The 13,042-nt window shown below is 39.0% G+C and overlaps 1 protein-coding gene across 4 annotated transcripts in view; it reads left to right on the top strand.

Moving 5' to 3' along the window:
* EXOC6 (exocyst complex component 6) overlaps positions 1-13,042 on the top strand; it is a 207,258-nt gene that overhangs the window by 89,249 nt on the left and 104,967 nt on the right. For all 4 annotated transcript variants that reach the window (XM_019502629.1, XM_019502630.1, XM_019502628.1 and 1 more), the window contains one exon: positions 1,054-1,188. In XM_019502629.1, coding sequence (XP_019358174.1) covers positions 1,054-1,188 — 135 coding nt within the window. The remainder of the gene's footprint in view (positions 1-1,053; positions 1,189-13,042) is intronic.

Raw genomic sequence — 13,042 nt, 5'->3', positions numbered from 1 at the left:
GCGGATGGTATCAAAAGCCTTGCTAAAATCAAGGTACACCACATCCACCTGTCTCCCCACATCTACAGAGCCAGTCACCTCATCACAGAAGGCAATCACGTTGGTCAGACATGATTTGCCCCTAGTGAATCCATGCTGACCGTTCCTGATCACCTTTTTTTCTTCCAAGTGCTTAGAAATGGATTCCTTGAGGGTCTGCCTCCTGTCAATATTTCATGGGTGAAGCAATCAGGTCAGGAAATAAAAAAAAAGTTAATATTCCTTGTACCAGGTGAATCCTTTTTTGTCCATACATTATAGTTAAACATTTTGTTAAACCATCACACACTCCATCTGCCAAACCCTTTCCTCATTGAGTGTGTTTATTGGACAGAGAAACGGGGGGAATGTAGAAAAGTCTGGTGACTCATCCCCTGCAATTGCAAAGTATTGTGACATGAAGTCTCAACAGGGATCCTTGAAAAGGTGAAGAGTGGTAGTGCAGCTAAGAAATTGGGCTGTAGTTCTGAGATCTGTGGGTTTTTTCCATTGCAGTTTGCACATTGACCTTAATAAATATTGAACTGCTGTTTCATACACCAAGTGCTGTCCATTGTGTGTGTTGAACAAGAATGCAAACTGTGTGAAAAAATAAAAAGATCATACTGCATTTTCTACACAAAGGAACAAACGACCTTAATTTTAAAATTTCCTAATTTCTGAGCGCTTCATCATGCAATCTTGACATTATTTATAATGCAGAGGATTTTTCTACTGCAGAGTTATTAATTCGGCTATGGTTATCTTTTATTAAAGGTGACAAACCTCTCAAATGTTAAATAAAATTTCTTTTTAGTGCATAGATATTTGAAATCCTTGTTTTCTGTTTTTGGATCAATTGCATGCAAACAGCAGTATCTCTTGTACTGACTTTAAAATTGTCAGTTTTTCAATTGTACTCTGAAATACTGTAATTGTCTACTAGTACACTTGCTGAAGGCAGTAACCCTTTAAAAATCAAGTCACAATGGGTGATTCAAAGGCCTTTTAACTGGACTTTTTTATCTTTTCTAGCTTGTTCAAATCATCATAAATACAACACACTTGGAACAAGCCTGCAAATACCTTGAAGACTTTATAACTAATATTACAAATATTTCCCAAGAGACTGTTCATACTGCAAGACTTTATGGACTTTCTACTTTTAAGGTATGTAATATGTCAACATTTGAAATACTAAGTTAAAAATTGCATTAAAATCCCTGTAAATTAGCTGTTAAAAAGGATGAATGGGAGATGAGGTTTGTATATGTTTTATTGCTAACAACTTTCTAATTTTTAAGAATTCAAGATAAAATATCAGTATTTACAATGAATGGGTGAATGCAGTTTTCCCTTTAAACATTTTTAGTATTAGTCATATGACCTGAAATATGTTTAGATTTCATGCCTGACCAACCTGATTTTCTTTCTGTGGTAAGGTGACCAGCTCTCTGTGTGGGGGCAGAGCAGCAGATGCACCTTGACTTTAGGAAGACTTTTGACACTGTCTCTTAACATGCTCATTAATAAGCTAAGAAAATACAGACTAGAGGAAAGTTGGAGGAAGTATCAGGTGGATATGTAATTGGTGGGATCATCATGTTGGACAAGTAGTCATCAATAGCTCAATGCGTAATTGGAGGAGGTATCAGGTGGGGTTCCCCAGGAGTCTGTTCTGTCTGATATTATTTAATATCTTCATTAGTGGTTTGGATGGTGGGATTGAGTACATGTTTAGCAAATTTGCAGACAACACCAAGTTGGGTGATGTTGGAGGCACTCTGGAGGGCAGGGCTACAATCCAGAAAAATTTGAGTAGACTAAAGAAACAGTTTGCAATCAACCAGATGAGATTTAACGGGGACAAAATACAGTCCTGCACTTGGGGTGGAATAATTGCACACACAAATACAGACTGGGGAATGATTGGCTAGGCTGCAGTACTATAGAGAATGACCTAGGGGTTACAGTAGACTATATGCTGAATATGAGCCAACAGTGTGCTCTTGTTGGAAAAAACCCAACAGTATACTGGATTTTATTATTAAAAGTCACTTGCAAATCAAGGGAAGTGATTCTTTTGCTCTATTCAGCATTGGTGAGGCCTTACCTGCAGTCCTGTGTCCAGTTTTGGGCTCTACATTTCAAGAAAGATGTGGATAGTTTGGAAGAAGTTCAGTACAGAGTAACAAAAGTGATTAAGACTTAAGAGGAAAGGCTGAAATAACTCAGACTAGGGTTATTTAGTCTGGAGGGAAGAAACTGAGTTGGTATTTGATAAAAATCTTCAAATAACTGAAGGGCTTTTACAGAGAGGATGGAGATTGGATTTACTCTGTGGCTGTAGGGGATAGAAATGAAGGACTCAAGCTGCAGTAGGGGAAATTGTGGTTGGAGATTAGGAGGAACTTTCTGACCATGAGGGGTGGTCAACCATTGGAATAGGCTGCCTAGAGAAACTTTGGAATCTCCATTCTTGGAAGTTATCAAGAACAAATTAGCCAGACAATTGGTTGGGATGGTTTAGGGTTGGCCTGCTTTGAGGAGGGGGCTGGAGTAGATGACCTTATGAGGGCCCTTCCAGCCCTACTTTCCTATGATTCTAAATATATAGCTAAAAAGTTGTATTTTCTCATGGATGCATCATGGCCTTGTTTTGAGGGGGAAAATTTATTATTTAATAACATCATAAATCCTAATGGGTTATTTTTCATATTCTGTAATATGGTCAATCGCAGACCTGTTTTGAAGAAAACAGTCCGTTTGCTCTATAGATATACATGTATATGAGATAAATATTTGCTTTTTCTATGTATTACTGGCATGCTTCCTGACATACGTTAAAAAATTCTTACTTAGTAATGTAAAAAAAAAGAATTAAAAATGTAAAACTGTCTAAATATAATTGCATTAAAATTTAAGATAAAAATATGAAAATAAAAAATTGTTTCTGATACAAACGTTTTCAGAAATGCCTGTTTTTAATGGTTCCTATGCAGCAACTGCATAGAAAGGAAAACTTGACTTCTGAATTAAAAAAGACCTATAAAGCAAGAAAAGTCATGATTGCCTTTTTAAAATTCATATTTTATTAATCTTTTGTTTATACCACTCTATTTTATTTTTGTGTAACATCTGTTTTCTAGATTTCAAAAAAGTAAGAATTACTAATTAAAGGGAAAACAGAGAAAAATAATTGGGGGAGAGAGAAGGTTTATTCATAAGTACAAACAGTTAGGTCATCACCTGCATTTGCTTTGTTAAATGAAAATATTATAATCCTAAAAATTGTGAATTAGTGTAAGTGTAGGAATTAACAAAAAATGAAATTACAGATTTTATTGTCTTGTAACACACAAAACAAATTTTATGTGAACCAGCAATTTAAGCATAGTAGTTTTTCTCTTCCTGTTCACCACCATTACCTGGCTGCATGTAATTGGTTCTTAGCCATTGCTTTTTCCATTGAGTTGGCAAGGTAAAGTCTTAGAAAAAGACTTGACATTATTTACAGGGAATATTGTATTCTTCTGGATGCTGGATTTTAGTATCAAGGGAGTATATATAAAAATATATGGTTATGGGAAAACTGCAAATCATATGTTAAATAGTAAATGGTTCATTATTATTTGTAGTGTGGTAATGTCTAGAGACCACCAGTCAAGGTTCAGTGGCCCACTGTCTTAAGTTCTATCCAAACTTAACAATAAGTCGGCATGTAAAAGAATCTTGTCTTATCTAAATTACTCTGCTAAATGTTGTCATTGTAGAACAGTCATTTAGCATAAGTTGACAGATATACTGTAAATTCTGTAAAAATCTGCAACATGGCTTTGTCAGTTTGTATAATGTTATTTTTTATATTTATACTCATAAATATGTTGTGCCACCGTATAAACTCTATTGTGTTCAATATGACAAGAATTGCCATGTTAGACCAGTGTTCAGGTATTTGCCTTTGGCTGTAGCCACTAGCTGACTAATACATTTTGGAATGTAGGTGGAGTGCAGTTTATTGCACATGTTACTACAGAGTTCATATAACAAAAATAAACTAAATACATACTTTTAAAAAAGTACTTGCTTTAAAATACTGCTTCACTTCTACTTGGCTAATCTTCACTGCTTTTCATCTTAAAATATTATCTGGATGAGTGATGCAAGAGGTAAGCCAAAATCTCAGGGCTGTCTGGAAAAAAGTCACATAAGTGTCTACTTCCAAAGTGTCACCAATGCCATCTCTAAGTTAGGTGTTGTTACTTAGATGTTGCAAGTGTGGGTACAGACTACAATTGTGTAAGTTATAAGGTAGATATCTGTGACTCTAAGTGGGAAGTATTCTTAAATTTACATTGTGAGTAGAAAAATTCTGGGATGTATTTATTTATCTGTTGTATATAAATATCCACATAAACAAGTCCAGAAAAGTAGTGCTATATGTGATTTTGAAATTAAACTGCATCATAATTCATATGTGTCAGCAGACAAATTAAGGCTGTATAGGCAACTTTTGTTCTGGAATTTTCCAGCTTTTCAATGCTTGACTTTGCAACCTTCATAGTCAAAATTCTTCTAATGCCGTTTTTTGTGTGTGGTTATTTCTAAGTTTTCATTAAAGCAGACTGAAAAAAAACCAGATTGCTTCATGTGGAATCACACATGGTTTGGAAACTTCAGATTCACTCTATAGACCTCTGCCACTGGAGCTTAAGCCAGGTGTAGAAGTAGGCTGTTACCCTCAGAGAATAAACTTCTACAGCCTGCTGGCTGCAACTGGCCTGTGGAACCATTGGCTCTGGCCTGTGGAGCTGGTGTTCAGCAGTGGGGAGCTTTGCCCATGCTGTGCCACAGCTGCGAGATAGGTAAGGAGAAGCAGTAGCAGGCTGGTTCTAGTACTGGCCTGTCTCAGACCTAAGCTGGGCCATTCCAGCTCGTCACCAGAAAACATTGCCAGCTGCTGCTCTAGTGAGCTTCAGCTATTTGGAATTGGGCTTGTTTGTTTTTTTTAGATTCATAGAGTCGAAAGGAACCTCAGTGGGCCATCTAGTCTGATCCCTTGCACCTGGCAGGCAAGAAAAGAGTCACCAACCCTGGGGTCATGTGATCCCACCCAGGTGCCTATCCAGTCTCCTCTTGAAGACCCCCAAGGATAGCGTGAGCACCACCTCCCTTGGGAGCCCATTCCAGATTCTGGCAACCCTGACCGTGAAGAACTTTTTTCCTAATGTCCAGCCTAAACCTTCTCTCTAGTAGCTTATGGCCATTGTTCCTTGTCGTTCCAGGGGGTGCCCTGGGGAACAGATTGTCACCTACTTCATGTTGCTCTTCCCTTACGAATTTGTACGCTGCCACAAGGTCCTCTCTCAGCCTTCTCTTGGAGAGGCTGAAGAGGTTAAGGTCCCTTAGCTTTTACTTGTAGGGCCTTTCCTCCAGGCCTCTAATCAGGTGAGTGGCTCTTCTTTGGACCCTCTCCAGGTTGTCCACATCCCACTTGAACTGCGGTGTCCAGAACTGGACACAGTACTCCAGCTGTGGTCTGACCAGTGCTGCATAGAGGGGGAGAATCACTTCCCTGGACCTGATTGTGAAGCACCTACATTTTCATGACAAAGTGCAATTGGCTCTGCCAACTGCTTCATCACATTGGCAACTCATGTTCATTCTGGAATCAACAGTGACTCCAAGATCTTTTTCTGCCTCAGTGCAGCTGAGAAGGTGGCCCCCCAGCCTGTAGGTATGATGGCAGTTCTTCCTCCCTAGATGCAGCACCTTGCACTTGTCCTTATTGAATTGCTTTCTGTTGCTCTCTGCCCACTTCCCCAGCCTGTCTAGGTTGGCCTGGATCTGGTTCCTCCTCTCCAGGGTGTTGGCTGCACCCCATAATTTTGTCTTCCACGAATTTGGACAGGGTGGACGATTAAAGTCACTTTAATTTTTTTGATAAGCACCCTCAATCTTTGAAATGGGTTGGGTTTGTTTTGGGCTTGTTTTTAAAGGCAATGCCGCTTTCTTTTCTCATGAGACTTGGGAACACTACTTGGCATCCCTCACTCTAGGCTCTTGCCCATCTCTGCCTTTCTGTGCTATTTCCACCTCTCCTGAGCTATCTATTCCCCGTTTATCACTGATCTGCATTTAAGCCAGGCTGCTTACTCCTCCTGTTTGCTGCCTGGTTACCAGCATAGGGACCACTGAAAACATAGGAGTGACTGCTCTTCTGTCTAGTGTCCAGCACTATAACAGCCTTCAGCTGCTGGCAGGAGTAGAAAAAAAACCTGTTCAGCCATTTCAGCCCTGATATTAAATGTATTAGGTAGCTTCGTGAGGGACATGATGTGCAAAGCACTTAGGGGAACCCAGTCCCAGTCTCTTCCTATACCAGCAAGAAGCAAGTTTTTGTAGCTGGGAGCCCCATGCACCCCAGTTGATGAGCTCCTAGCCACAGGGGTGCTTCACCCACCCATTTCATATATGAAATGCCTAGAGCAGAAGGATCACCACAGCGGGGACCCAGCATCTGCAGCTGTGGACTCTGAGTCCCAGCAGCTGAGAGGTGCTGCTGGCACCTAGAATCCACAGCTGCTGGAGCTGAGTTGCAAGCAGTTGTGGGACTCACAACCCCGGCTGGGTAGGGTGCACCCTTGTGGCTGAGAGGCTGTCAGCTGCAGGGGAGACCCTGCTAAATGTGCAAATTAAAGCTTCATAGCAATCAGCTATAAAGTTAATATATTTTTGAGGTCTCACTTTATAGTTGTTTGGATCTTTTTATTTTGTGAAAGTACTTTGCCCATGTAGCTGGTCTCATGGGCAAGGGACAGAAATTACACACAAACTGGTATAAGTGATCGGAAACCAGTTCATATCTGTAACAGAACAGAAGTTCAGTGCATGTAAACCACGTTCAAAATGGCTGAAACTAGTTTAAAATAAACTTAGATGGGTGTAGTATCAGACTTAACTGATTTATATTAAATCAGTTTATTGAACTTCTGGCCCAGATCCCAGCATCCCAGGATGCTTTACACCTCCTCCACAAACCCCTTCCTGCAGGGTGGGAGTGCTAGCCTTGGCCCAAGCTGTCTGCTCCAGCCAAACAGGGTGGTGTGCTCTAGTGAACCCCTGCTTATGGCCTGGGCGACTGCAGGCATGCGGCTGCATTTCCAGAATCGAAAGTGAATGTCTGTTCATCTGGTTATTGATTCAGTTTACACAGCTTAGATTAACCTGCAAAGATTGAATTGATTCAGCCTCAGGCTGTTTGACTGTCTGTATTTAGCCAAAGTTTGCACAATGGACCAGTGAATTGTGTAATACCTGTAATGTGTAAGTTGACCTTAGTTCATAGACTATTGGGCTGAGACTCTGTTCCCATTTCTTTTCTGCTAGGTGACTTTAAACATGCCACTCAGCCTCCCCATGCTTACCTCATTTTTGTAAAATTATGAGAGCTAAGTATTATTACTAAGTCTTTTCCAAGTATATGCAAATAAGTATTTTTCATAGGCTTGTAACCTGAGCTAATAGGATCCACACAGGATACATCCCTAACATCAGAATAATTCCTTCTCTTCCCTGCTGGCAAATGTCAAGTTCCTTTTTCACAGCATGGCTATGCTAGAGCTGCTTAATGAAACTGTTAGAAGTTTTTAATTTGGAGCTCATCACTGTAGTATCTTGACCACAATTATTACAGACACACCCAGGTAATTTCACTTCTCTTTATATCACGCTCCACTGATTGTCACAGCTTTCATTATTAATGTTTGGCTTCCATATATATATATAAAAATGCAAAAATCCTCCATCCTCCATTTATTTTCTCTCTATACTTTAACTCTGGGTAAATTTACTGCTTGATGTTCCAATTATTGAATAAAGTTTTTAAGATCAAAGCAGTTAGTAGACAGTTTCTGGCTAAGGTTGCCTTGTTGAAGAAATATGTGTAAAGATACATAACAGCAAAAATTTCAGTTGTTTTTGTCAATGTAAGCTAGGTTTGCCAGGAATTTAAGATACTGCTGCAGTCTATGTGGGCCTCGCTGAGGGCTTTAGTGCCACAAGTGTGAGTTATCTCAATTTAATTGTACATACTATACATTGTAGCTTTCTGGCTGCACTTAAGAAGCTCTCAAGCAACAAAATTATAGAAGGTTATGATTGTGGGAGAAGCACAGGTATGCTGCCTTGGAAGGGGATGGATAGTTATGAATTTGACTCCATTCCTCAAAATAAATAATAAATAAGCATTATGGTTGGATGTTGTACAATCTCACAGAAAATCCAAAAAAGGAGTAAGGACAAATTCTGACTTCTCTTAATTCAGAGCCATGGCACTGCCCTTTGTGAAGAGATAAGAGTATAAGTAAATGCCCTTTGGTCTGGCAACTCTGGATATGGTCAGCTCCACTTAATATTGCAGGCTTTTCTCACTCCCATGCGTGCTGGTTTTATCTGGGTTAGACTATACTAAATTTATCCTTAGAGGATCCCTGAAAGATTATTCCCATATTGCAGGTAGGGAATTGACACACACAGATTATGGAGTCAATAAAATGTAGGTGTCTAAGCAGGAGATGGGTGCCTGAATACCTTTTTGGATCTGGCTACAAGTGACTTGTATGTAGTCGCACTGAATGTCAGTGTCAGAATGGACACCATATGGAAATCTGTGGAATCCTAGTCCACAGTCTTAATCACAAAGCCATCCTTTCTCCTCAGAGTCAGATGATCCTCTACCAACTTTGTTGCAAAAATTGAACTTTAATTTTGAAAATTGAATTGTAATTTACAGATAAAATAACATAATCTACATGATACATTTTTTAGGGTATATAGACGATAACTGAACCTATATTAATAATAGGCACAGCCTTTCATATCCTGACATGTTTACCAGTGTGAATAATTCTTTTTATTGAGCATTACATGAGGATATAAATTAAAATGTCATTCTTTGGATGTATGAACAGTAATCCCATTATAGAGTATTCAGAATAAACTGTATCATTATACATATTGATGAGTTCATATTTGATGAGATACAAACTGGGAGGCTGTTTATGCCAAACATTTTTGAGGTTATACCTACCAATTCCTCTAACTTGATTGTACATGGTGTTATTCGTATTTAATTTTAATTTCTATATGTAGATTTTCATTATAAAAGAGGAAATTGTGAAATAATCACAGTAAGCATATGAGAAGATACTGTATATTAATATTCTGATAAGCAGACAATTTTTCAAATTATATTTTCTTTAGAATTTAATAAAGTCACCATGAAACTGTTGAAAAAGCAAAGTTCTCACCTACATTTATAAATGTTCAAATATTAAAAAAACACAGTAGGAAGTTCTCATAGCTACTAACAACCATTCAATTAACTATTTGTCAGTGGAAATTAAGACATGGTGCATAATACAGAAGTTAATTCCTGCTTTGACTTGAAATATTTTAAGTAATTCTTGACCTAAAGTGTTCACAACTTTCAGTTGTGGACTTCATGATCTAATAGTTCAAGAGAAGTGTATATAAAACTGCCCACTGGAAATCTTTAATGTATGCTGTCATAGTAGAAGTTCTCCTATGAGAAACTCCATAGTAAGTCAAAGTCCAGGCACTTTTTGTAGGCACCATACAGTGCCTGTGACGTTGTTGTAAACCTAGCAACCATGGTAATTACCATGTACTGCCCCTCTTGTCACTCTGTGTCTGTGAAGAGAAATGGAAAAGGTAGAGAGGGGCCATGGGAGAATTTCCTTTTCTCTGATTCTCTTTTGAGCGTTTGTGTGGATGAGAGGTTTTTTGACAGGAGAGTAGTATCTGTGTTTTTCTTATAAGATTCTAATTCTTTGGCAACAGAGTTAGTAGTATCCGATTTCCCTAGTAATTGGGGTAAGTGAAGTAGAAGAGTTTTCTTTAGAGACAGTTTTGGAAGTCATAAGCCAAATTTGGATGCTGCTTACAATCTCACATTGTAGTTAGTGAAATTGTAATTCATAAAGTTTCCCCCGCTTCAGAAAGTCAGAGTTGGTTGAAGACATTTCCTTCCTACTACTAACATTTTTAATAATTATTTATTTTTACTGTTTTGTATATCTAAGGAAGTATCTTCCACAGTATAATATGTTGACTTTTTATCATAACAGCAGGCAAACCTGTTCTAAATTATATGTATATTTGTGCAATATATTTGAAAGAAGAGTTTAAGAGAGTTTTTGATGCTCCTCTTGGTCACATCCTTTTCAGCAAAGGTTGGGTTTGTCTGAATTTTTGCTAATTACTAGAAAAAAAAATTAAAATATTATTACTTCTCACTAGAGTCTTCTCCTGTGTTGTTGCAGTGGTGTTGATGCACATTGGAGGGTTCCTGGCCAAGTATTTTCCTGTTAAAATGTTATTTACCATATTTTTGGATGCTTTTCCCTATTTTAGTGTTGTTTCCCACTCGTAATATCTACCCAATTGTTCTAAGTTGTTGCAACTGGATTTCAGACATGTTTCTGGATGTCTTCCCAGTCTGTTCCAATATAACGTTAGTGTTGTTGATGATATCTACGTAGATACAATCTTGAAGACTGTATTTTTGACTGATTTGTTCAGGCAGTTATGACTCTGAATGGCTGGTTTAGGTAATTCAGTTTATTCTGCTCTCCTGTAGCATACAAGAAGTCTAGAATGTTGGAAATAGTTGCTAGATAGGTAGGGAATTTTAGTTCGTTTCCAGATTTTGAAGGTACAGTTCACAGACATGTTAATCTGATCTTGCTGTTATTGTTGAAGGATCCTTAAAGAATATTCTTTCCAGAGGTGTTGCGTCAGACTGGTTTTTACCACACACCTTACCATATTAGTAATTCTGAAGGACCAAACCCTATTCTGAGATTTCTGAGAAGAGCTATAATGCAACAAATTCTATATGATCCATGGTGTCTGAGGAAACCAAGGAAACCTTTTGTTTGTTGTTTTTTTAATTAAATTTAGTGATTAATTTTTCTGGAATGGCAGTAAAAAAAAATATACTTCTCTGTAAGTATATACTCCTCTGTATCTTAGGCAGGTAATGCTTGCATTGTATTGCCTTCCCAACACATTTTTGTGAGTTTATTTCTTACTGGATTCCTAGTTTGGAATTTTTGGAATAGAAGCTAAAATATATCCTTATATAAGTCTTCTAAAGTAGTTGCAACTTGCATTTTAGGTATTTAATTGGGGGGGGGTGTGTATGCTGAAACAAAGAATCAGGATTTCTTAAATGCAGGGGCTAAGAAGAATTAATCCTATTGAGAGCAGATCCATCTGCTGTACTGCAGTTTTTGTACAGGGTTGCAAGACTAAACCTATCCAAATATTATATACCCTCTGGCACAGATGTTAAAGGATGGGTGAGGTACAATAAGACATCATCACTGCACTACAGTGCTTTTATACTCTGTATTTTCCAGCTGGTTGCCCTCAATTTTCCCATTAGCTCTCATGTCTTGCTAAGAGTTTTATAAATAGGGGAAGGAATAAAGGTGAAGGGCATACCTTGACAGTGGGGTCTTACTACATTTGTCTTCCATGTGAGGTCTCCATGACTAGTGCTTTCTGTGGAGTTGCTAAATTGCATATATGTGTATAGAGATAGAGATTATATTGAGAGGTATGAGTCCATATGTTCCCAAGCATCAAATAATCGCTTATTATAACCAGACTTTACTTGAATTTAGATGCAAGTAGAATTTCCCTGTCCTTTAATCTTTCCAAGTGAATGCAGTTTAAAGTTCACCTCATATTTTCTGCTGATTAGCTTGCTGATTAGCTTCTTAATTTTCCTAAAGCAAGTAGCTTTGTGAGGCCAGTCTGTTGAAAAGTCTGTGGACCATTAACCAGATGGTCTTAATAGGGGCTGCAGTATCTTTCTTAGCCAATAAAAGGGGTACAGATGTAACCAGCATGGTGTACCCTGGTAGGCCAGTCAGTGTAGGCTGGGCTGCCTGTTATGGAGTCTGACAGCATTGGAGTGACTTTACTGTAAACATTAGACCTTCACATTTTAGGAGTAAATGAACATTTCTGTTGATTCAAAACCAGCATAAAGGCACGTGCTCACCTATTTTCCTACTGATTGTCTAGTTAAGTCCCTATTTATTCAGGCCTTTCTTTGCCTTATAGTTTCTGTGCACCTCTGGGTCACTGTATTTTGAGTATGACCTTCTTTTCTTCCATCTATTACAGGTTGGTTTGCTTCTAACAGGAAGGTTTGTAATGTAGTCCTCTTGTACAGTGGAAAACAGTTCTCAGGGATCACTGATCTGGGGCACTTCCATACTGCCAGTGAAAAGAGGTTCATGCTGCTTGGTTCCATCCCCTGTTCACCTTGAAGAGCATCCTCTTCTCTTCTTTCACGTTCATCTCACAGTCCTTTCCTTCCCTGGTGTTGCCTCTGACTTTCATATATTTCATATTTCATAGACTTTTGGGCTGGAAGCGACCCTGGAGGATCATTGAGTCCAGCCCCCTGCCCCAGGGTCAGGAAGTCAGCAGGGATCATAGGATCCCAGCAAGATAAGCATCCAAGTGTGTCTTGAAGGTGTTCAAAGTGGGTGCTTGAACTGCCTCCAGCGGTAGTCTATTCCAAACCTTGGGGGCTCAGACAGTAAAGAAGTTCTTTCTTATGTTCGGCCTGAATCGGTCACGGCAGAGTTTGTGACTGTTCAATCTTGTCTTCCCTTGGGGCCCTCTGGTGAACAGACATTCCTCCAGATCCTGATGAGCACCCCAGTAAACTTATAGGTGGCCACCAGATCATCCCTGAGCCTATGCTTTTCCAGGCTGAAGAGTCCCATGGCTCTCAGCCTGTCATCATAGGGGCTGTTTTCCTGACCTCTGATCATGTGCATGGCTCTCCTCTGCATCCTCTCAAGCTTCTCCACATCCTTTTTGAATTGTGGAGCTCAAAACTGGACGCAGTACTCCAGCTGCCGCCTCACCAAGGCCAAGTACAATGGGAGAATGACGTCCCGGGATTTGCTTGAGA

This window comes from Gavialis gangeticus, unplaced genomic scaffold, assembly GCF_001723915.1.
Source record: "Gavialis gangeticus isolate Ggan-Ray unplaced genomic scaffold, GavGan_comp1, whole genome shotgun sequence".
Lineage (NCBI taxonomy): Eukaryota > Metazoa > Chordata > Crocodylia > Gavialidae > Gavialis > Gavialis gangeticus.
The sequence above is the reverse complement of the archived record's forward strand: the minus strand, read 5'-3'. Positions and strand labels throughout refer to the sequence as shown.